At 42.9% G+C, this 24823-nt stretch overlaps 1 protein-coding gene across 1 annotated transcript in view; it reads right to left on the reverse strand.

Moving 5' to 3' along the window:
- Positions 1–210: 210 nt before the first annotated feature.
- Positions 211–24823, reverse strand: part of USP35 (ubiquitin specific peptidase 35) — a gene marked incomplete at both ends in the record, with an annotated part of 66859 nt that continues 42246 nt past the window's right edge. Inside the window, 4 exons of the mRNA XM_079708552.1 lie at positions 211–378; positions 1579–2800; positions 3341–3447; positions 4391–4484. Coding sequence (XP_079564678.1) covers positions 211–378; positions 1579–2800; positions 3341–3447; positions 4391–4484 — 1591 coding nt within the window. The remainder of the gene's footprint in view (positions 379–1578; positions 2801–3340; positions 3448–4390; positions 4485–24823) is intronic.

A 24823-nucleotide genomic window follows, 5' to 3' on the forward strand; every position in this document is an offset into this window, starting at 1 on the left:
CCCTTCAGGCTGAGGGCAGGGGCCCAGAAGCCCCCGCTCCATCTCTCTGGCCCTCAGAAGGGCCTGCCTTTAGGACTGGACCTGCACAGCCTCCCTCAGACCCCACCTGGCCGAGCACCTCTGCCCGGGACCTGGGCCCGCCCCCCCGCCACTGAGGTTGCCTGTGGCACCCTCACAAGTGCTTAGCAGGCCAGGGGATGAGGGTTCCCATTAGAAGACCAGTCTGTGGAAGTCACCACCGCTGCCACCTGCAGGGCTGCAGCCCCCCGGAGGGCCTTCATCCTCATCTTTGTCTTCGTCAAAGCCCCGCCCCCAGTGTGGGGATGTGGGGAGCGCAGAGATGTAGGCCGCCCTGCTCCGCGCCTCCTTCTCCTGCTCCTGGAAATACAGATGGGGACGGGGCCGGAAGCTTAACAGTCAGAGGCAGGCTCTGCAGCCTCAGTTCTCCCTTCACGCCCCCCAATGCCACCCAGCCCTTCCGAGCATCACCCCAGTCTCCAGGGCCAGACACAGAGGAGCCACAGCTTCTGCCCTAGAGGAACTCCAGCTTGGGAGGATGGGTGGGATGGACCCATAGCCATCCTGTATCTAGGCTTCCAAAGCATTCTTCCTCCTCCCCCGAATAAAAACGCCCAGCGGGGCTTCCCTGGTGGCGCAGTGGTTGAGAGTCCGCCTGCCGATGCAGGGGACACGGGTTCGTGCCCCGGTCTGGGAAGATCCCATGTGCCGCGGAGCGGCTGGGCCCGTGAGCCAAGGCCGCGGAGCCTGTGCTCCGCAACGGGAGAAGCCACAACAGTGAGAGGCCCGCGTACCGCAAAAAAAAACAAAACTCCCAGCCCCCTGGAGGAAAAGAACTCATTTCTACTAACTAACTGGACTGTGAACAGCTGACGAGGGCCTGACATGGCACCAGAAAGCAGGAGGTGCAGAGACTTCACAGGTCACCTCGTACCCCCTCCCCCCCCAGGGACTCTTCTGCAGGCTTCCTGGCGTGGCTGTCCAGCCTCTGCCTCTCAGGGCACAAGGAACCCTCTGCCAGCGAGGACGCTCTTCCTCCCGCTGAACTGAGGCCAGCCGTGGATTCGCCTTATTACCATGGGCCCAGCCCTGCCTCCACCTGGACAGTTCGGCAGAAACGCAAAAGCAGAGCCAGGGTCCCCACGGCACGCAGGTGCTGCTGGCCAGGGGACCTGACATGCCCACACCGGCTGCCTGCGGCGGCCGCGCACTGGCTGTTTCAGCTGCAAAGTATTTTGATACCACCCTTGACTCTACAGAGTGGAGTCGAAGGCTCAGGGAGAGAAGAGGCTCAGTGGGCCGGGCGGCACCCCCACCCGCTCATGTCCACTGCTCACAGAGCCTCTCCTCCAGCACACTTAGGACACCTTAATAAAAAACGGATAATTCCTCATGTCTGTTCCTCTGAAGTATGGGGCTACGTCTGGCCCACCAATCTTCCCCAGCACTAAATGATAGCTGAATGGATCGAGGGAAAAAGGAAGAGACTCCAAGAGAGGAGCGGTCACCATCTGAGCCGGTGGGTGCTGGGAAGCCCCTCTGCCCCCAGGGTCTGCTCACCTGCAGGAAAAGGATGTTGTCTTTGGAAATGGCTTCCATCAAGTCTTTGTGGAGGGTGGGCTCTGCCCAGGCTCGGGGAGAGCCGGGCTCAGCCTCAGGCCCCTCCCGGGGCCGCTGCCGATAAAAGAGCACGTAGGCGGTGTCCTTGGGGAAGAAGGAGGTGACGTTGCTGACAGACTCAAAGGAGGAGAAGGACACCCGGGTGTCGTTGAACAGGTACCACTGGTTGTTGGGCTCCGGCCCATCGGCCGCTCCCGCGTTCGGGGCTGGGCGGGCTACACCCTCGCGGGCGTAGCAGTAGTAATGGCCGCTCTCCGAGGACACCCCGGAGTGCACCACGACGCTGCAGAGGTCGTAGGCCTGGCCCCGGCCCCCGGCCAGCGGCAGCCGCAGCAGCAGGGGGATGGAGACGTCGTCCAGGATCTTGCGGCGCCGCATGGTGCGCAGGTCGAAGGAGAAGCGCAGCAGGGTCAGGATGAGGTAGCGCGGCCCCTGGCTCAGCTCCACCACCTTCTCGGCGTCCTGCAGGGAGGCGCACGACTCGCAGCGGTAGCGGTTCTCTGCCGTCAGCCTCTCGGGCGACAGGAAGTAGTTGACCAGGTCCAGGACCGAGCGGGAACCCTCCCCAGAGGGGGTAGAAGCATTTCTGAGGGTCCCTGGGCCCAGGCCGTCCTCCTCCTTCTCGGCCTCCTTCTCCTTCTCGGCCTCCTCCTCCTTCTCGGCCTCCTTCTCCACTTTCTCCTCCTCCTTTTCCACCTTCTCCACCTTCTCCTCCTTCTCTTCCTCCTCCTTTGCCGCCTCCTCCTGACTGCTCTGCCCCCCGGGGCCCAGGCCTTCAATGTTCAGGACGGTGGGGGGAACGTCCCCTGTGATGCAGTGTTTCCTCTGCCTCTGAGGAGCCGCCCTGCTTGGCGCCTGGGCTCGCGATGGTGAAGGGAGGTCCTGGGCACCGACGTCCTCTGCAGGGAGCATCACTGAGCCCAGGCGGCGGCGGCGGCAGCGCTCGGGCGGGGGAAAGGCGAGAGAGAGGTCCGTGAAGGCCTCCTCCCTGGTGGAGATGTTAAGGCAGCGGAGACAGCATATCCGAGTCACAATCTTGCCTCCGAACATCTTCTCCACAGAGGTTGGACTCGGGCTAGGGGGCTCCTCGGGCGGGGAGGGCAAGCTGGACTGCTTGAGCTTTTGGCAGATCCTCGTCCCAGTTTTCTCTTCTTCATGCAGCCTGGTGCAGGGAGCAAAGGGCCTTCGTCCATACACACAGACCCATCCCCAGTGCACTGGCCTGACCTGTGCATCTACCTTACTCAGCTGGCCACATGTTTACACACATGCAGGAGAAGGCACGGGGAACATACATATGCATGTACAAAATGGCATCCGTGCACGTGCACTCATAAGCCAGGCACACATGCTACATACTTAGCTGCATAAGGCTCACAAACCTGCCACAAAAAGACGTGCATGTGCCCCCAGAGAGCTGATGAGAAAACACACACATGCACACTCAGGCAAGCACAGCATAGTGTACATACACACACTTACCCTCCCAGTCACGGTTCACGTCAGCATCTCCAAAACTTCCCTCCCACTCGGCCCCTGTCCCCACACTCACGACACACATCTGCTCCAAGCCTTTCACAAGTGCAGGGCTGTGCCCCCGTTTCCAGGAAGAGACAACACAGTCCAGGGAGAGGGGGCTTTCCCACGAGCACCCTCTCCAGACCTGGAGCCCCCGTGCACAGCCAGGCCTGGCCTCCCTTACCGATCCAGCAGGTACTTCAGGTACTCCGAACAGTCCTGCTGGGTGCCAGGGCTGAACCAGGGTGTCCAGGATGCAGATAGAAAGTTCTCTGGAGAAATGGCAGGCCGCTAGGACCAAGGAGGGAGAAAGACAGGGCCAGGAGCCGGGGCCACTCACCAACCAGCGCCACAGCATGCTAGGCCTGAGGATGGCCCTGGGGACTCTGCCCCAAACTTCCAGCCTCCCCACTAAAGTCCTCCCCCTTCCCTGACTCATCCCACCAAGACCATGCAGCCTATAAGCAGGACATCCGGTTCACGGAGATGAACAATCCTCCAGGAGTCTGCTCTTCCCTGACACACCTCACATTTCACTCCAGGCCCTTATTCGTTGCCATTCCCTCTGCCTGAAACACCCTTCTCCCCTGTCAGGAGCTTAGCTATATAGAGTTCAAGTCCCAGGTGCAGTTAGTGTCACGTGTCCCACAGTGTCTTCCCAACAGCCCCCATCCCCATCATGATCAACTCTCCCTCCCTAATACGCACACTACGCTCGCATTTCCCTCTGCTCAAGCACTACAGTTGCTATCTGCAGGTTCCTCTCCCCCACCAGACTACGTGCTCCGTGGAGGCAGGACTGTGGCTGACTCATCTCTGTGCCCCTGCACAGGGCCTGGCATAATGTCTGCCTGGCCAAGGGCTTTAGGTTCCAGGAGGGCAGAGACAGTGATTAAAACAAATACAGCCCTCAGGGTGCCTGGCAGGCAATATGAGTGCTCAAAAATGACAGCAGACCAACAAAGCAACACCTAATAGAATGGACTGAACCACTGATGGGAGAGAGGTGGGCAGCACAGCAGAGAGGGGCTCAGGAGGCACTCCCTCGCCTGCCCGGTAAGGGCGCTGAATCGGCCCCTTGGGCTTTAGCCGTGAACCCATGCCAGCCTGGACTGCGGCCCAACAACTTACACCAGAAAGTGCGGGCCCACAGCCAGATGCAGGCAGGTCGTGGGGAAGGGGAGGTGTCAGACCGGGCCTCCTCTCCAGCAGCCCCGACTCCCCCTGCGCTCACCTGGCTGTGCTCCAGGAAGGCGAAGAGCCACTGCAGCTTGGTCATCAAGGGCTGGGAGTTGTTCTCAGTCAAACGGAGGACACAGTGTCTGAAACTTCCAAACAGAGCGGGGCACCTGGAGTAAGCCAAGGGCACCCAAAGAACCTCTACTCACCCATACTGTGGCCACCCAAGGACTCCAAGCTAAAGGCAGGACAGACACCTGCAGCTCAAATCTGGGCCAGGCGCCAGGGAGGAGCAGGTGAACAACTCGGCTTGGACAACAAGGTGACGCCTGCAGTCCCTTCCAGTTCTAACAGCCCATCACTCCACAATTTGAAGATTCGAATGTCCTAAGGTCTTATGGTCTCAGGGTTTTAAAGTTGGAACTCTCAGACATGCTTCAGAGTCCATGCCAATATCACCACCAGCCACTCACACCCTTCTCCCTACGTCCCTGAGAAATGGCGTTCAGACCCATCCAGAGCAGCAGGCCCTGCTCCAACCTTGGCCCTCCAAGCCAACTATTACGGCCCCTTCTCAGGGCCCCTGCCACCCCAAGTTGTCCCTCTGCCTTCAACTGGGAGGGGGTCGATGTGAGGAGTATGCTGAAAAAAGAGGAGGGGGGTAAACTGGGGCTCATGAAGGGGTCTGATCCCATGGGAGATAAGAAAGAGCCCCTCTTGACAACCACATTCCCTGGAACAAGCCAATTCCCAAGCCCCAGCTGAGCTCCTGTTCTCCCAAGAAGCTCTGGCTAGACAGGTAGGCATCTCTCCAACCTGCACCCACTGTGCAGGACAGTATAACCAAAGTGTGGTCCACTTAGCAGTCTGTGACAAAGCAAGTTCAGAAACTGAGACTTTAGAACCTCGTATAGTGATTTGACAGTACTATGACCGTACAAGCACACGATCATTTCCTAGTAAGTCATTTTATTGTATTCTACAAAAGGAAGAGTCTGCAGCAGACTGGACATTCTAAAAATGAAACAAAACTAGTCCTTCCCCAGGCAGTTTGAGAAGCACAACAGCAGCATGTTAGGAATTCCTAGAGTTCAGCTCCAACCTCCTCCTGGAGCTGAAGCTCAGAGAGAAGAAACTGCCTGGAGGTCCTACCACAGCCAAAACCAAGGCTTACTTCCACTGTGACTTTTAAAAAAGATGTCTAACAGGAATAAAGACACAGACCTACTAGAGAATGGACTTGAGGGTATGGGGAGGGGGAAGGGTAAGCTGGGACGAAGCGAGAGAGAGGCATGGACATATATACACTACCAAACGTAAGGTAGATAGCTAGTGGGAAGCAGCCGCAGAGCACAGGGAGATCAGCTCGGCGCTTTGTGACCGCCTGGAGGGGTGGGAGGGAGGGAGACGCAAGAGGGAAGAGATATGGAAACATATGTATATGTATAACTGATTCACTCTGTTATAAAGCAGAAACTAACACACCATTGTAAAGCAATTATACTCCAATAAAGATGTAAAAAAAAAATCAAAGGATCCTATAGTAAGGAAAAAAAAAAAAAAGATGTCTAAGTGCGGTACTGGTGAAAGAACAGTTGAATAGATCAATAGAACAGAATAAAGAGCCCAGAAACAGACCCCCATAAATAGAGTCAACTGATCATTGACAAAGGAGCAAAGGCAATATAATGGAGCAGAGAAAGTCTGTTCAACAAATGGTATTGGAACAAGTATACATCCAAAACCAAAAAAATGAATCTGAACACAAACCCTACACCTGTCACAAAAATTAACTCCAAATGGATCATAGACCTAAATGTAAAATTCAAAACTATAAAACTCTTAGAAAATAACAGGAGAAACCTAGTGACCTTGAGTGTGGTGATGCCTTTTTAGACACATCACCAAAGACACAATCCATGAGAGAAATAAGTGATAAGCTGGATTTCATTGAAATTAAAAAATTCTGTTCTGTGAAGTACAGAGTCAAGAGTATTAGAAGACAAACCAGAGACTGGGAGAAAATATTTGTAAAACACACATCTGATAAAGGACTGTTAATGAAAAAAAAAAAAACCTCTTAAACAATAAGAAAACAAACAACCTGATTAAAAAGTGAGCCAAACATTTTAACAAACATCTCACAAAAAAAAATTTATATATATATATATATATATATATATACACACACACACAGATGGTAAATAAGCACATGAAAAGATGCTCAACATCATGTCAGTCAGGGAAATACAAATTAAAACAATGAGATACCACTACACACCTATTAGAAAGGCCAAAATCCAGAACACTGACAACACCAAATGCCAGCAAGGATGTGGAGCAACAGGAACTCTCATTCATTGCTGGTGGGAATGCAAAATGGTACAGCCACTTTGGAAGACAGTTTTGCAGTTTCTTACACAACTAAACATACTCCTCCCATCCTATGCAGCAATCACACTCTTTGGTATTTACCCAAAGGAGCTGAAACCTTATATCCACACAAAAACCTGCACAGGGATGTTGATGCAAGCTTTATTTAGAATTGCCAAAACTTGGAAGCAACTAACATGTCCCTTCAGTAGGTTAATGGATAAATGGCACTGTGGTACATCCTGGCAATGGAATATTATTCAGTGCCAAAAAGAAATGAGCTATCAAGCCACAAAAAGAAATGAAGCAACCTTAAATACATATTACTAACTGAAAGAAGCCAATCTGAAAAGGCTACATACTATATGATTCCAAATATATGATTCTAAATGTATGGTTCTGGAAAAGGCAAAACTATGGAAACAGTAAAAAGGTTGCCAGGAGTTAGAGGGGGGTGAACAGATAGAGCAGAGGATTTTTAGGGCAGTGAAAATACACTAGATGAACCTCTGGAACAACATTAAATGCACCATTTGCATTATAGGGGTCCCAGAAGGAGAAGAGAGAGAAAAGGGCCTGAGAAAATATTTGAAGAGTTAATAGCTGAAAACTTCCCTAACATGGGAAAGGAGGAATACATCGACACATATTAATCAAATTGACAAAAATTAAAGACAAAGAGAAAATATTAAAAGCAACAAGGGGAAACCAACAAGTAACATACAAGGGAATCCCCATAAGGTTATCAGCTGATTTTTCAGCAGAAACTCTGCAGGCCAGAAAGGAGTGGTATGATATTTTTAAAGCAATAAAAGGGAAAAACCTACAACCAAGAATACTCTACCCAGCAAGGCTCTCATTCAGATTTGACAGAGAAATCAAAAGCTTTACGGACAAGCAGAAGCTAAGACAATTCAGCACCACCAAACCAGCTTTACAACAAATGCTAAAGGAACTTCTCTAGGCAGAAAAGAAAAGGCCACAACTAGAAATAAGAAAATTATGAATGGGAAAGCTCAATGGTAAAGGCAAACATACAATAAAGGTAGGAAATCATCCACACACAAATATGATATCAAAACTAGCAATTGTGAGGAGAGGAGAGTACAAATGCAGGATATTGGAAATGCACTGGAAATTAAGAAACCAGAAACTTAAAAAACAATCTTGTATATATATACAGACTATTATATCAGAACCCCACGGTAACTGCAAACCAAAAATCTACACTAGACACATACACAAAAAAGAAAAAGGAATCCAAACTCAACACTGAAGATAGTCATCAAATCACAGGAAAAGAGAACAAAGAGGAAGCGAAGGAAAAAGACCTACAAAAACAAATTCAAAACAATTAACAAGGGCTTCCCTGGTGGCGCAGTGGTTAAGAATCCTCCTGCCAGTACAGGGGACACGGGTTTGAGCCCTGGTCCAGGAAAATCCCACATGCTGCGGAGCAACTAAGCCCATGCGCCACAACTACTGAGCCTGCGTTCTAGAGCCTGTGCTCCGCAACAAGAGAAGCCACCACAATGAGAAGCCCGCGCACTGCAATGAAGAGTAGCCCCCGCTCGCCGCAACTAGAGAGATCCCGCACGCAGCAACAAAGACCCAACACAGCCCAAAATAAATTTATTTAAAAAAATTAACAAAATGGCAATAAGAACATACATATTCATGATTACCTTAAATGTAAATGGATTAAATGCTTCAACCAAAAGACAAAGACTGATCGGATGAATGGATAAAGAAGATGTGGCACATATATACAATGGAATATTACTCAGCCATAAAAAGAAACAAAATTGAGCTATTTGTAATGAGGTGGATAGACCTAGAGTCTGTCATACAGAGTGAAGTAAGTCAGAGAGAGAAAGACAAATACCATATGCTAACACATATATATGGAATTTAAGAAAAAAAAATTGCCATGAAGAACCTAGGGGTAAAACAGGAATAAAGACACAGACCTACTTGAGAATGGACTTGAGGATATGGGGAGGGGGAAGGGTAAGCTGTGACAAAGCGAGAGAGAGGCATGGACATATATACACTACCAAACGTAAGGTAGATAGCTAGTGGGAAGCAGCTGCATAGCACAGGGAGATCAGCTCGGTGCTTTGTGACCACCTGGAGGGGTGGGATAGGGAGGGTGGGAGGGAGGGAGACGCAAGAGGGAAGGGATATGGGAACAGATGTATATGTATAACTGATTCACTTTGTTATAAAGCAGAAACTAATAAAAATATTTTTAAAAAAAGAATAAGCTTCAAAATTCTGACCTAAGAACTTTGATCTAGCTGTCCTTTCCCTGAGTCAGCATCTCCTCTGCTTTACGTACATGTTTCCAGTTTGTAAAATGAAAGGATCAGGGAAAAATATATTTTTGTTTAAAAAAAAAAAAAAGACAAAGACTGGCCGAATGGATACAAAAACAAGTCCCATATATATGCTGTCTACAAGAGACTCACACTTCAGATCTAGGGACACATACAGACTGAAAATGAGGGGATAGAAAAAGGTACTCCATGCAAATGGAAATCAGAAGAAAGCTGGAGTAGCAATACTCATATCAGACAAAATCGACTTTGAAAGAAAGACTATTACTGGAGACAAAGAAGGACACTGCATAATGATCAAAGGATCAGTACAAGAAGATATAACAATTATAAATATATGTGCACCCAACATAGGAGCACCTCAATATATAAGGCAAATACTAACAGCCATAAAAGGAGAAATCAACAGTAACACAATAATAGTGGGAGACTTTAACCCCCACTTTCATCAATGGACAGATCATCCAGACAGAAAATCAATAAGGAAATATAGGCCTTGAATGACACATAAGACCAGATGAACTCAAGTGATATTTATAGAGGATTCCATCCAAAAGCAGCAGAATATACGTTCTTCTCAAGGGCACACGGAACATTCTCCAGGATTGACCATATGCTGGGCCACAAAGCAAATCTTGGTAAATTTAAGAAACTTGAAATCATATCAAGCAGCTTTTCCGACCACAATTCTATGAGATTGGAAATCGATCACAGGGAGTGATCAAGATATCGGAGTAGCAGGACATGAAGTTCACCCTCTCCCACAAATATATCAAAAATACATCTACACGTGAAACAATTCTCACAGAATATCTACTGAACGCTGGCAGAAGACCTCAGACTGCTGAAAGGGCAAGAAAATCTCCATGTGACTGGGTGGGAACAAAGAAAAAAAAGAAGAAAGCAAGAAAGGAATCGGGATGGGACCTGCAACATTGGGAGGAACTATGAAAGAGGAAAGGTCCCTGCAACCTGGGAAGCCCCCTCACTGGCAGGGAGATCAGCCAAGATAGAAGGGGAGCTTCAGAGCCTTTGCGGAGAGCGCAGCAACCTGTTAGAGGCAGCCAGAGCAGAGGGAGAACTGCACAGATGGTCAGTGCCACCACCCTGTGCTCCCTAGCCTGACACACATGTCTGCCAGAACTGGCAAGGGCTGGGTGCTGGAACTCGGGCTTTGGAATCAGAACTGGGAAGAGGACTGGGGATGGCTGTGTGGAGACAGACAGGGGTGGGAGTGGTGCTGGAATCCAGTACAACCATGGCTGGGGGTGTATGTGGAGGAAGCCTGGGACGTCACAGAGGTCAGTCACCACTGTTTGGGGGGTGCACAAGGGGAGGGGTGGGACCCAGATTGCAGCCTTTTCCCCTGTGGGCATGCATGCAGAGGGCAGGACACTGCCTGTACAGGCTCCAGGGGCAGTCGCAAGCCTCCACTGCCACCCACCTAAACACCAGGAGCAGTCACCAGCCCCCACTGCTTCTCTCCCACATCCCAGGAGTGGTCATGGGCTCCCGCCACCTCCCTCCCAGACTCCAGGAGTGACTGCAAGCCCCTGCCGCCTCCCTCTCAGACCTAAGGAGTGGTCATGGACCCCACCACTGCCCACCCGAATTCCAGGAGTGGTTGCAAGTCACATCCACTCCCATTGCATGCCCTGAGGGTAAGTCTGAGCCACTACCACCTCTGAGAACCCCAGGACCGGGCACCAGCCACCACATCTGCACACACCCTATCAAGGGGATAACAACCAGCACAAGCTGAGAAAAGAGGCTACAGGGATCCATACTAAAAACAGCACTCACACCAAATTTATTAAACCCACACAAGCTACACAGGGATGAAAGCACATAAATAGCTCTCCAAGACCACAGTAGATAATTGTTTCTCCTAAACTTACGGCGTAAGAGAAATATAAGTAACATGAAGAAGCAAAGGAACCACTCCCAGTTAAATGACCCAGCGCATTCCCCTGAATGAACAATGAAGCAGACCTCTTCAGTCTAACAGACACTGATTTCAAAAAGGAGATAATAAAAATACTGAAGGAATTAAGAAAGGCTATTGACAGAAATGCAGAATACTGTAAAAAGGGACTAGAAACTATAGAGAGGAACCAAGAAAAATTAGAAAACATATTTGCAGAGATGAAAGCTGAGCTAAAGGCAATGAACAGCAGAATGAATAATTCAAAAGAATGAATAAGTGACCTGGAAGATAGAAAAATGGAAATCACCCAATCAGGACAGCAGACAGTACAAAGATTAAAAAACAAAAAAACAAAAAAAAATTCTGTGAGGGCTTCCCTGGTGGCGCAGTGGTTGAGAGTCCGCCTGCCGATGCAGGGGACATGGGTTCGTGCCCCGGTCTGGGAAGATCCCACATGACGTGGAGCAGCTGGGCCCGTCAGCCATGGCTGCTGAGTCTGCGCGTCCGGAGCCTGTGCTCCGCAGTGGGAGAGGCCACAACGGTGAGAGGCCCGCGTACCGCAAAAAGAAAAAAAAAAAAAAAAAGAAAAAATTCTGTGAAAGTGATGATAACCACAATGAACAGCAAAAAGATATACATGAAGATGTAAAAGAGAACATCAAAATCATAAAATGTAGGGGAGGAGAGTAAGAAAATGTAGAATTTTTTCCTAGAATGTGTTTGAGCCTATATGACTACCAGTCTAAGGCAAGCAGATACAGGAAGGTGTTAACATAGTTGAAAAACAGGGTAACCGCGAATCAAAAACATACAATAGATTCACAAAAAAAAACAAAAAGGAGAGAACAAAAGTATAATACAAAAGAAAATCATCAAACCAGAAAAGGAAAAACAAAAAGAAAGGGAGAGAGAGGAAATATAAAATCAATGGGAAAACATGGTTTAAAATGACAACAAATACATATCTATAAATAATTACCTTAAATATCAATGGACTGAATGCTCCAATCAAAAGACACAAGAGTGGAAGGTCGGATAAAAAAGCAAGAGACTACAATATGCTGCCTATAAGAGACCTACTTTAGGACAAAGGACACACATATATTGAAAGAGAGGATGGAAAAAGATGTTTCATGCAAACAGAAGTGACAAGAAAGGGGGGGTGGCAATACTCATATCAGACAAAACAGACTTTAAAACAAAGGCCATAAAGAAAGATAAGGAAGAACATCATATAATGATAAAAGGATCAATACAAGAAGAGGATTTTACACTCGTCAACATATATGCTCCTAATATAGGAGCACCCAAATACATAAAACAAATACTAACAGACATAAAGGGAGAAATTGACAGAAATACAATAATACTAGGAGACTTTAACACCCCACTCACATCAGTGGACAGATCTTCTACACAGAGAATCAATAAGGCAACAGAGATACTAAATGATACAATAGGACAGTTAAACTTAATTGATATTTTCAGGACACTACATCTAAAAAAACGAGAACACACATTCTTTTCAAGTGCATGTGGAACATTCTCTAGGACTGACCACATACTAGGGCACAAAACAACTCTCAACAAATTTAAGAATATAGAAATTATCTCAAGCATCTTTTCTGACCACAGTGACATGAAACTAGAAATTAACCACAGAAAAAGAAATGAAAAAAAAAAAGAAAAATTACATGGTGACTAAACAACATGCTACTAAACAACCAATGGGTCAATGATGATATCAAAGAGGAAACTCAAAAATACCTTCAGACAAATGACAATGAAAACACAACCACACAAAATCTATGGGATGCAGCAAAAGCAGTTCCTAGAGGGAAGTTCATAGCAATACAGGCCTTCCTCAAAAACCAAGAAAAATCTCAAACAACCAAACCTACCAATTAAAAGAACTAGAAAAAGAAGAACAAACAAACCTTAATTCAGCAGAAGGAAGGAAATAATAAAGATCAGAGGAAATAAATAAGATAAAGATTTAAAAAACAATAGAAAGGGACTTCCCTAGTGATCCAGTGGCTAAGACTCTGCGCTCCCAATGCAGGGGGCCTGGGTTCGATCTCTGGTCAGGGAACTAGATCCCACATGCCACAACTAAGAGTTCGCATGCCTCAACTAAAAAGGATCCTGCATGCTGCAACTAAAGATCCCACATGTCGCAACTAAAAGATCCCACATGCCACAACTAAAGATCTCACATGCCGCAACTAAAGATGCCTCACATGAGGCAACAAAAGATGCCTCACATGAGGCAACAAAGATCCTGCCTGCCACAACTAAGACATGGCACAGCCAAATAAATAAATAAATATATTTTTTTAAAAAATCAATAAAAACAAGAGCTGGTTCTTTGAAAGGATAAACAAGATTGACAAAACTCTGGCCAGGCTCACCAAGAAGAAAAGAGACAGAACCCAAATAAACTAAGAAACAATAAAGGAGACACAACAACTGATACTGCAGAAATACAAAAAAAAAATAATAATAAGGAAATACTTTGAATTATATGCCAACGAATTCAACAACCTAGAAGAAATGGACAAATTTCTAGAAACATACAGCCTGCCAAAACTGAATCAAGAAGAAATAGATAACTGGAACAGACCAATCACTAAAAGTGAAATAGAATATGTAATTTTAAAACTCCCTACAAACAAAAGGCCAGGACCAAATGGCTTCACAGGCAAATTCTACCAAACATACAAAAAAGAATTTATACCAATCCTTCTCAAACTCTTCCAAAAAACTGAAGAAGAGGGAACACTCCCAAGGACAGTCTATGAAGTTACCATCACCTTGATACCAAATCCAGATAAAGACACCACCAAAAAAAAAAAAAATTACAAGCCAATATCTTTGACGAATATAGATGGGAAAAATTCTCAACAAAATATTGGCAAACCAAATCCAACAATACATAAAAAACATCATACACCATAACAAAGTGGGAGTCATCCCAAGTTCATAAGAATGGTTCTACATATGCAAACCAATGTGATAAACCACATAAACAAAAGACAAAAACCATGTAATCATCTCAATAGATGCAGAAAAAGCATTTGACAGAATTCAACATCCATTCATAATAAAAACTCTTACTAAAGTGGGTATAGACAGAACATATCACAAAATAGTAAAAGCTGTTTATGACAAACCCACAGCCAATATAATACTCAATGGTGAAAAGTTGAAAGCCTTCCCACTAAAATCTGTAACAAGACAAAAATGTCCACTCTCACATCTTCTATTCAACATAGTATTAGAAGTCCTAGTCACAGCACTCAGACAAGAAAAACAAATAAAAGGTATCCAAATTGGAAGGAAAGGGATAAAATTGTCATTATTTCAAATGATATGATACTATATGTAGAAAACCCTAAAGACTCCACACAAAAACTACTGGAACTGATAAATGACTGAATTCAGCAAGGCAGCAGGATACAAGATGAATATACAGAAATCAGTTGCATTTCTTTACACCAAAAATGAACTATCAGACAGGGAATGTAAAAAGACAATAACTTTTAAAATAACAACCCCCAAAATGAAATACTTAGGAATAAACCTCACCAAGGAGGTGAAAGACTTATATGCTGAGAACTATAAAACATTAATAGAGGAAACTGAAGATGATTCAATGAAATGGAAAGATATCCCATGCTCTTGGATTGGAAGAATTAATATTGTTAAAATAGCCATACTACCCAAAGCAATCTACAGATTTAATGTGATCCCTATTAAATTACCCATGACGTATTTACAAAACTAGAAAAAATAATCCTAAAATTCATATGGAACCATAAAAGACCCAGAATTGCCTAAGCAATCCTGAAGAAAAATAACAAAGCAGGAGGAATAACCATCCCAGACTTCAGAAAATACTACAAAGCTACAGTAATCAAAATGGCATGGTACTAGAAGAAAAAATAGACATATGGATCGATGGAACACAACAGAGAGCCCAGAAGTAAACCCACACACCTATGGTCAATTAATCTTTGAAAAAGGAGGCAAGAATACACAATGGGAAAAAGACAGTCTCTTCAGCAAGTGGTGTTGTGAAAATTGGACAGCCACATGTAAATCGATGAAGTTAGAAGACACCCTCTGACCATACACAAAAATAAACTCAAAATGGCTTAAAAGACTTAAGCATAAGACATGACACCATAAAACTCCTAGAACAGAACATAGGCAAAACAATGTCTAACATAAATCGTATGTTATGATTTCTTACTTCAGTCTCCCAAGGCAATAGAAATAAAAACAAAAATAAACAAATGAGACCTAATCAAACTTGCAAGCTTTTGCACAGCAAAGGAAACGATACGCAAAATGAAAATACAACCTGCAGAATGGGAGAAAATATTTGTAAATGATGCAACTGACAAGGGCTTAATTTCCAAAATATACAAATAGCTCATAAAACTCAACAACAAAAAAACAACTCAATTGAAAAGTGGGCAGAAGACAGAAAGAGACATTTCTCCAAAGAAGACAAATATATGGCCAATAGGCACATCAAAAGATGCTAAACATTGCTAATTATTAGAGAAATGCAAATCAAAACTACAATGAGGTACCACCTCATGCCAGTCAGAACAGTCATCAAAAAGTCTACAAACAATAAATGCTGGAGAGTCTGTGGAAAAAAGAGAACCCTCTTGCACTGTTGGAATGTAAATTGATACAGCCACTGTGGAGAACAGTATGGAAGTTCCTCAGAAAACTAAAAATAGAGTTACAATTATATAATCCAGCAATCCCACTCCTGGGCATATATACAGACAAAACTATAATTCAAAAAGATAAATGCACCCCCTATGTTCACAGCAGCACTATTCACAATAGCCAAAACCTAGGTTTTAGGTTTTTTAGGAGAAAACCTAAATGTCCATCAATAGATGAATGGAATAAGAAGATGTGGTACATACATACAATGGAATACCACTCAGACATAAAAAAGAACAAAATAATGCCATTTGTAGTAACATGGATGTAACTAGAGATTATCATACTAAGTGAAGTCAGTCAGAAAGAGAAAGAAAAATACCATATGATATTACTCATATGTGGAATCTAAAATATGACACAAATTAACCTATATATGAAACAGAACACAATCACAGACATAGAGAATAGACTGGTGGTTACCAAGAAGGAGGGTGGTGAGAGAGGGATGGATTGAGAGTTTGGGATTAGCAGATGCAAACTGGTGTATCTGGAATGGATAAACAACAAGGTCCTACTGTATAGAACCAGGAACTATATTCAATATCTTGTGATAAACCATAATGGAAAAGAATATGAAAGAGAATGTATATATGTCTACCTGAGTCACTTTGCTGTACAGCAGTCATTAACAAAACACTGTAAAGCAATTATACTTCAATTTTAAAAAAAGCAATCACAAGAAAAATACTGTAAGAAACACAAACATGTGCAGGCTAAACAACATGCTACAAAACAACCAATGGATCACTGAAGAAATCAAAGAGGAAATCAAAAAATATCTATAGACAAATAACAATGAAAACACAATGATCCAAAATCTATGGGATGCAGCAAAAGCAGTTCTAAGAGGGAGGTTTATAGCAATACAATCTCACCTCAGGAAACAAGAAAAATCTCAAATAAACAACCTAACTTTACACCTAAAGCAATTAGAGAAAGAAGAACAAAAAACCCCCAAAGTTAGTAGAAGGAAAGGAATCATAAAGATCAGAGCAGAAATAAATGAAATAGACACGAAGAAAAAATAGAAAAGATCAATGAAACTAAAAGCTGGTTCTTTAAAAAGATAAACAAAGTTGATAAATCTGTAGCCAGACTCATCAAGAAAAAAAGGGAGAGGACTCAAATCAATAAAATCAGGAATGAAAAAGAATAAGTTACAGCAGACACCACGGAAATAAAAAGGATCAAAAGAGATTACTACAAGCAACTATATTCCAACAAAACAGACAACCTAGGAGAAATGGACAAATTCTTAGAAAGGTACAAACTCCCATGACTGCACCAGGAAGAAACAGAAAATACGAACAGACCAATCACAAGTACTGAAATCGAAACTGTGACTTAAAAATTCCCAACAAACAAAAGTCCAGGACCAGGTGGCTTCCAAGGTGAATTCTATCAATCATTTAGAGAAGAGTTAACACCTATCTTTCTGAAAATCTTCCAAAAAATTGCAGAGGAAGGAACACTTCCAAACTCATTCTATGAGGCCACCATCACCCTGATACCAAAACCAGACAAAGAAACCACAGAAAAAAAGAAAATTATAGGCCAATATCACTGATAAACATAAATACAAAAATCCTCAACAAAATACTAGCAAACAATACATTAAAAAGATCACACAGCCACAAAAATAAGCTCAAAATGGATTAAAGACCTAAATGTAAGGCCAGAAACTATCAAACTCTTAGAGGAAAACATAGGCAGAACACTCTATGACATAAATCACAGCAAGATCCTTTTGGACCCACCTCCTAGAGAAATGGAACTAAAAACAAAAATAAACAAATGGGACCTAATGAAACTTCAAAGCTTTTGCATAGCAAAGGAAACCATAAACAAGACCAAAAGACAACCCTCAGAATGGGAGAAAATATTTGCAAATGAAGCAACTGACAAAGGATTAATCTCCAAAATTTATAAACAGCTCATGCAGCTCAATAGCAAAAAAACAAACAACCCAATCCAAAAATGGGCAGAAGACTTAAATAGGCATTTCTCCAAAGAAGATATACAGACTGCCAACAAACACATGAAAGAACGCTCAACATCATTAATCATTAGAGAAATGCAAATCAAAACTTCAATGAGATATCATCTCACACCAGTCAGAATGGCCATCATCAAGAAATCTAGAAACAATAAATGCTGGAGAGGGTGTGGAGAAAAGGGAACACTCTTGCACTGCTGGTGGGAATGTGAATTGGTACAGCCACTATGGAGAACAGTATGGAGGTTCCTTAAAAAACTAAAAATAGAACTACCATATGACCCAGCAATCCCACTACTAGGCATATACCCTGAGAAAACCATAATTCAAAAAGAGACATGTACCAAAATGTTCATTGCAGCTCTATTCACAATAGCCCAGAGATGGAAACAACCTAAGTGTCCATCATCGGATGAATGGATAAAGAAGATGTGGCACATATATACAATGGAATATTACTCAGCCATAAAAAGAAACGAAACTGAGCTATTTGTAATGAGGTGGATAGACCTAGAGTCTGTCATACAGAGTGAAGTATGTCAGAAAGAGAAAGACAAATACCGTATGCTAACACATATATATGGAATTTTTTTTAAAAATGTCATGAAGAACCTAGGGGTAAAACAGGAATAAAGACACAGACCTACTTGAGAATGGACTTGAGGATATGGGGAGGGGGAAGGGTAAGCTGTGACAAAGCGAAAGAGAGGCATGGACATATACACACTACCAAACGTAAGGTAGATAGATAGTGGGAAGCAGCTGCAGAGCACAGGGAGATCAGCTCGGTGCTTTGTGCCCGCCTGGAGGGGTGGGATGGGGAGGGTGGGAGGGAGGGAGACGCAGGAGGGAAGGGATGTGGGAACAGATGTATATGTATGACTGATTCACTTTGTTATAAAGCAGAAACTAAAAAAAAAAAAAAAAAAAAATCACACGGCATGATCAAGTGGGATTTATCCCAGGGATGCAAGGATTTTTCAATATCCACAAATCAATCACTGTGATACACCACATTAACAAACTGAAGAATAAACACCATATGATCACCTCAACAGATGCAGAAAAAGCTTCTGACAAAATTCAACACCCATTTATGATAAAAATTCTCCAGAAAGTGGGCACAGAGGGAACATACCTCAACAAAATAAAGGCCATATATGACAAACCTACAGCTAACATCATACTCAACAGTGAAAAGCTAAAAGCAGGGAATTCCCTGGTGACATAGTGGTTAAGAATCACCTGCCAATGCAGGGGACATGAGCTCAATCCCTGGTCCGGGAAGACCCCATATGCCATGGAGCAACTAAGCCCATGCGCCACAACTACTGAGCCTGCACTCTAGAGCCCACAAGCCACAACTACTGAGCCTGTACACTACAACTACTGAAGCCCACATGCCCTAGAGCCCACACACCACAAGTACTGAGCCCATATGCCGCAACTACTGAAGCCCACGCACCTAAAGTCCGTGCTCTGCAACAAGAGAACCCACTACAATGAGAAGCCCGTGCACCGCAATGAAGAGTAGTCCTCACTCGCCACAACTAGAGAAAGCCCGCGCACAGCGACCAAGACCCAAAGCAGCCAAAGATAAAATAAAAAATTAATTAGAAAAATAGGGCTTCCCTGGTGGCGCAGTGGTTGGGAGTCCGCCTGCCAATGCAGGGGACACAGGTTCGTGCCCCGGTCCGGGAGGATCCCGCGTGCCGCGGAGCGACTGGGCCCGTGAGCCATGGCCGCTGAGCCTGCGTGTCCGGAGCCTGTGCTCCGCAACGGGAGAGGCCACAACAGTGAGAGGCCCGCGTACCGCAAAAAAAAAAAAAAAAAAATTAATTAGAAAAATTAAAAAAAGGAAAGCTGAAAGCATTTCCTGTAAGATCAGGAACAAGACAAGGATGTCAACATAGTTTTGGAAGTCCTAGCCACAGCAATCAGAGAAGAAAAAGAAATAAAGGGAATCCAAAATGGAAAAAAAGTAAAACTGTCACTCTCTGTAGATGACAAGATACTATACATAGAGAATCCTAAAGATGCTACCAGAAAACTACTAGAGCTCATCAATGAACTCAGTAAAGTTGCAGGATACAAAATTAATACACAGAAATCTGTTGCATTTCTATACAGTAACAATGAAAGATCAGAAAGAAATTCAAGAAACAATCCCATTTACCATCACATCAAAAAGAATAAAATATCTAGGAATAAACCTACATAAGGAGGCAAAAGACCTGTACACCAAAAACTATAAAATGCTGATGAAAGAAATAGAAGACAACACAAACAGATGGAAAGATATACCATATTCTTGGATTAGAAGAATCAATATTGTTAAAATGACTATACTACCCAAGGCAATCTACAGATTCAATGAAATGCTTATCAAATTTCCAATGGCATTCTTCACAGAACTGGAACAAAAAAATCTTAAAATTTGTATGGAGACACCAAAGATCCCAAATAGCCAAAGCAATCTTGAGAAAGAAAAATGGAGCTGGAGGAATCAGGCTCCCTGACTTCAGACTATACTACAAAGTTATAGTTATCAAAACAATATGGTACTGGCACAAAAGCAGAAATATAAATCAATGGAACAGGATAGAAAGCCCAGAAATAAACCCACACACCTATGGTCAAATAATCTTCAACAAAGGAGACAAGAATATACAATGGGAAAAGATAGTCCCTTCAATAAGTGGTGCGGGGAAAACTACACAGCTACATGTGAAAAAATGAAATTAGAACATTCTTTACCACCATACACAAAAATAAACTCAAAGTGGATTAAAGAACTAAATGTAAGACCGGATACTATAAACCTCTTGGAGGAAAACATAGGCAGAACACTTTGACATACATAGCAGCAATATCTTTTTCGATCCATCTCCTAGAGTAATGGAAATAAAAACAAAAATAAACAAATGGGACCTAATTAAACTCAAATGCTTTTCCACAGCAAAGGAAACCATAAATAAAATGAAAAGACAACCACAGAATGGGAGAAACTATTTGCAAATGAAGCAACCAAGAAGGGATTACTCTCCAAAACATACAAACAGTTCATGCAGCTCTATATCAAAACAAAACAAAACAAAACAAAAAAACAACTCAATCAAAAAATGGGCAGAAGATCTAAATAGACATTTCTCCAAAGAACACATATAGATGGGCAAGAGGCACATGAAAAGATGCTCAACATTGCTAAGTATTAGAGAAATGCAAATCAAAACTATAATGAGGTATCACCTCACACCAGTCAGAATGGCCATCAGAAAGTCTACAAACAATAAGTGCTGGAGAGGGTGTAGAGAAAAGGGAACCCTCCTACACTGTTGGTGGGAATGTAAATTGGTACAGCCACTATGGATAACAGTATGGAGGTTCCTTAAAAAACTAAAAACAGCTAGCATATGATCCAACAATCCCACTCCTGGGCATACCTGGAGAAAACCATAATTCAAAAAGATACATGTACCCCAATGTTCACTGCAGCACTGATTATAATAACCAAGACATGGAAGCAATCTAAATGTCCACTGACAGAAGAATAGATAAAGAAGATGTAGTACATATATACAATGGAATAATACTCAGCCATAAAATATGATGAAATAATGCCATTTGCAGCAACATGGATGGGTCTAGAGATGATCATACTCAGTAAAGTATGTCAAAGACAAATATCATATGATATCACTTATATGTCAAATCTGATATAAAGAACTTATTTACAAAACAGAAACAGACTCACAGACATAGAAAACAAACTTATGGTTACCAAAGGGGAAAGGTGGAGAGAGGGGATAAATTAGGAGTTTGGGATTAACATATACACATTACTATAAGTAAAATAGATAACCAACAAAGTCCTACTGTATAGCACAGGGAACTCTACTCAATATTCTATAATAACCTATATGGGAAAAAAAATCTGAACAAGAATGGATATATATATATATTTATAACTGAGTCACTTTGCTGTACACCTGAAACTAAACACAACATTGTAAACCAACTATACTCCAATATAAATTAAAAGTTAAAAAAAAGAAAATACACTATATAATACCATAATGCTGGGTAAATATCATTATACATTTTTCCAAACCTACAGAATGTACAATACAGAGTGAACATAATGTTAACTATGAACTCTGGGTGATTATAATTTGTCAGTGGGTAGGTTTCTCCTTGGTGAAAAAAAAAAAATGAACCATTCTGGTGAGTGACGTTGACAAGGGGGGAGGCAATGCGAGTGTGAGAAGAGAGGGTTGGGAAATCTCTACATCTTCCTCTCAAGTTTTTTGTAAACCTAAACCTGCTCTAAAGAAGAAAGAGGATGCTGGGATTGTGGCAGAGTAGGATGCATCAGGAAACTGTCTCCCCACATACACAATAACTGTACTGGCAGAATCTGTCTGATGTAACTAGTTTCGGAACTCACTCCGGAGTCTATTGAAGGCTTGCAACTTCCAGGGGAAAGCTTCCAGGGTAAACTGCAGTCAATGTCAGGTCTTAGCAAAGTAGCAGATGGCTGTGCACATGTTCCTGGAGCAGTTTACACACATATTGTAGGAGCTAGAGTAGGTAAAAAGGACTCTATCCACGCCTCCCCCCAGCAATACTGGGGAATCTGTACTCTGATTGCTGCTTCTGATCACACAGGTGCAGACACAGAGATGGGCAGCCATTGTTGCACTTTCCCCCACTGTTGCAAATGCCTCCACCTCAAGCTAAAGTGATTTCCAGGGGACTTAAGGGGCCAGCACCCTCCCCACCCTCAGTTCCCCACTTCATTTATTGCTTTTCCCCTTTGAGGAGCCAAACATTACAGACTAGCACATTAAAAAACAACTGCATATATGGGGAAAATTAGAAAGTGACTGCAATATGCCCAAGGAAAGACCCAGAAAAGAGAAAAGAAGACATTAAATTTACACTTCAGGCTGGTCAGCAGCACAGACACAGACTATAACAATAAAAAACAAAAACAATAATAAAAAATAACAAACCCATAGGAAGAAGGAGAATCTGATTTCCAGAGTTACCATATTATTAAACTCACATGTCTAGGGCTCCACAATCATAAGACATACAAAGAAACAGGAAAGTACAGCCCATTCAGAGGAAGAAAAATAATTCAACAAAATCTGTCCCTTAACGGCAGATGTATTAGACAAAGACTTTAAAACACTGGTCTTAAAGGTAATCAAAGAACTAAAGGGGACTTCCCTGGTGGTGCAAGGTTGAGAATCTGCCTGCCAATGCAGGGGACACGGGTTCGAGCCCTGGTCTGGGAAGATCCCACATGCCACGGAGCAACTGGGCCCGTGAGCCACAACTGCTGAGCCTGCACCTCTGGAGCCTGTGCTCTGCAACAAGAGAGGCCACGACAGTGAGAGGCCCACGCACCACAGTGAAGAGTGGCCCCCGCTCGCCGCAACTAGAGAAAGCCCTCGCACAGAAACAAAGACCCAACACAGCCAAAAATAAATAAATAAATTAAAAAAAAAAAAAGAACTAAAGGAAGATGTGGAGAAAGTTGAGGAAATGATGTGTGAACAAAATAGAAATATCAATAAAGAGACAGAAAACCTAAAATGAAACAAAAAAGAAATTCTAGGGAAGAAAAGTACAATAACTGAAATTTAAAATTTACTAGAGGGACAAAGGCAGGTTTGAGCAGGCAGAATGAGTCAGCCAACTTGAAGACAGGAGAATGGAATTTAACAAGGGTGAGGAAGAAAAAGAAAAAAGATTGAAGATAAGGGAACAGAAACTAAGAGGTCCATGGGACACCATCAGAAGAACCAACATACTGTGGGAATCCCAAAAGGACAGAGAGAATATTTGAAAAAATAATGATTGAAAACTCCCCAAATCTGATGAAAGACAAAAATGTAATCATCCAAGAAGTTCAACAAACTCCAAGTAAGATGAATTCAGAGAAATCCACACTGAAATTCATTATAATCAAACTTTCAAAAGACAAAGGGCAAATCTTGAAGGCAGCAAGAGAAGCAAATCACATACAAGGGACCCTTAATAAGATTATCTGTAGATTTCTTATCAGAAACTTTAGAGGCCACAAGAAAGTAGACAGATATATTCAAAGTGCTCAAAGAAAAAAACTGTCAACCAAGAATCTTAAATCTGGCAAACCTGTCCTTCAAAAGTGAGGAAGAAATCAAGACATTCCCAGATAAACAAAAGCTGAGGGAATTCATGACCACTAGACCTACCCTATAAGAAAGGCTCAAAGGAGTCCTGCAAGGTGAGAAGAAAGCACACTCGTCAGTACCTCAAAGCTGTGGAAAAATAAACGTCTCAATAAAGATAAATATGTGAGTGATTATAAAAGTTAGTATTATTGTAATAATGGCTTATAACTGTACTTTTTGTTTTCTATATGTTATAGAAGACTAATACATTTAAAGAAAAAAGAATTATTAATGTTATAGCTAGTATTACTGTAACTTTGGTTTGAAACTCCAAATCTTCTCTTCTACCATAATTCAGGAGACTAATGCATCTAAAAGAATTACTGGTTTATGTTTTAGGGCACACAGTTATAATTATATAATTATAGTTATAATGATAATTTTGTGACATCAACAACCAAGGGGGGCAGGATAGAGCTGTGAAGAGCAGAGTTTTTCTATGCTATTAAAGCTAAGCTGCTATAAATTCAATTTGAATGTAATGACTTTAAGATGTTAAATGTAATTCCCATGGAACAACAAAGAAAATAGCTTTAAAATATACACAAAGGAAATTAAGAAGGAATTTAAACATTTTGATGTCAAAAAAAATCAACTGAAAACAAAAGAGGACAGGAATGCAGGAAATGAGGGACAAAAAAGCTAGAGGGCATACAGGAAACAGCACAATGACAGAAGTCAGCCCCTCCTTAACAAGTAATTACTTTAAAAGTAAATGGATTAAACTCTAATCAAAAGACAGAGATTGGCAGAATGGATAAAAATACACAATCCAACTCTAAAGCTGTCTATAAGAGACTCACTTGAGATCCAAAGACACAAGGATGTTGAAAGTGAAAGGATGGAAAAAGATATGCCATGCAAATAATAACCAAAA

Source organism: Hyperoodon ampullatus (assembly GCF_949752795.1).
Source record: "Hyperoodon ampullatus genome assembly, chromosome: 7".
NCBI classification, from domain to species: Eukaryota; Metazoa; Chordata; class Mammalia; order Artiodactyla; family Ziphiidae; genus Hyperoodon; species Hyperoodon ampullatus.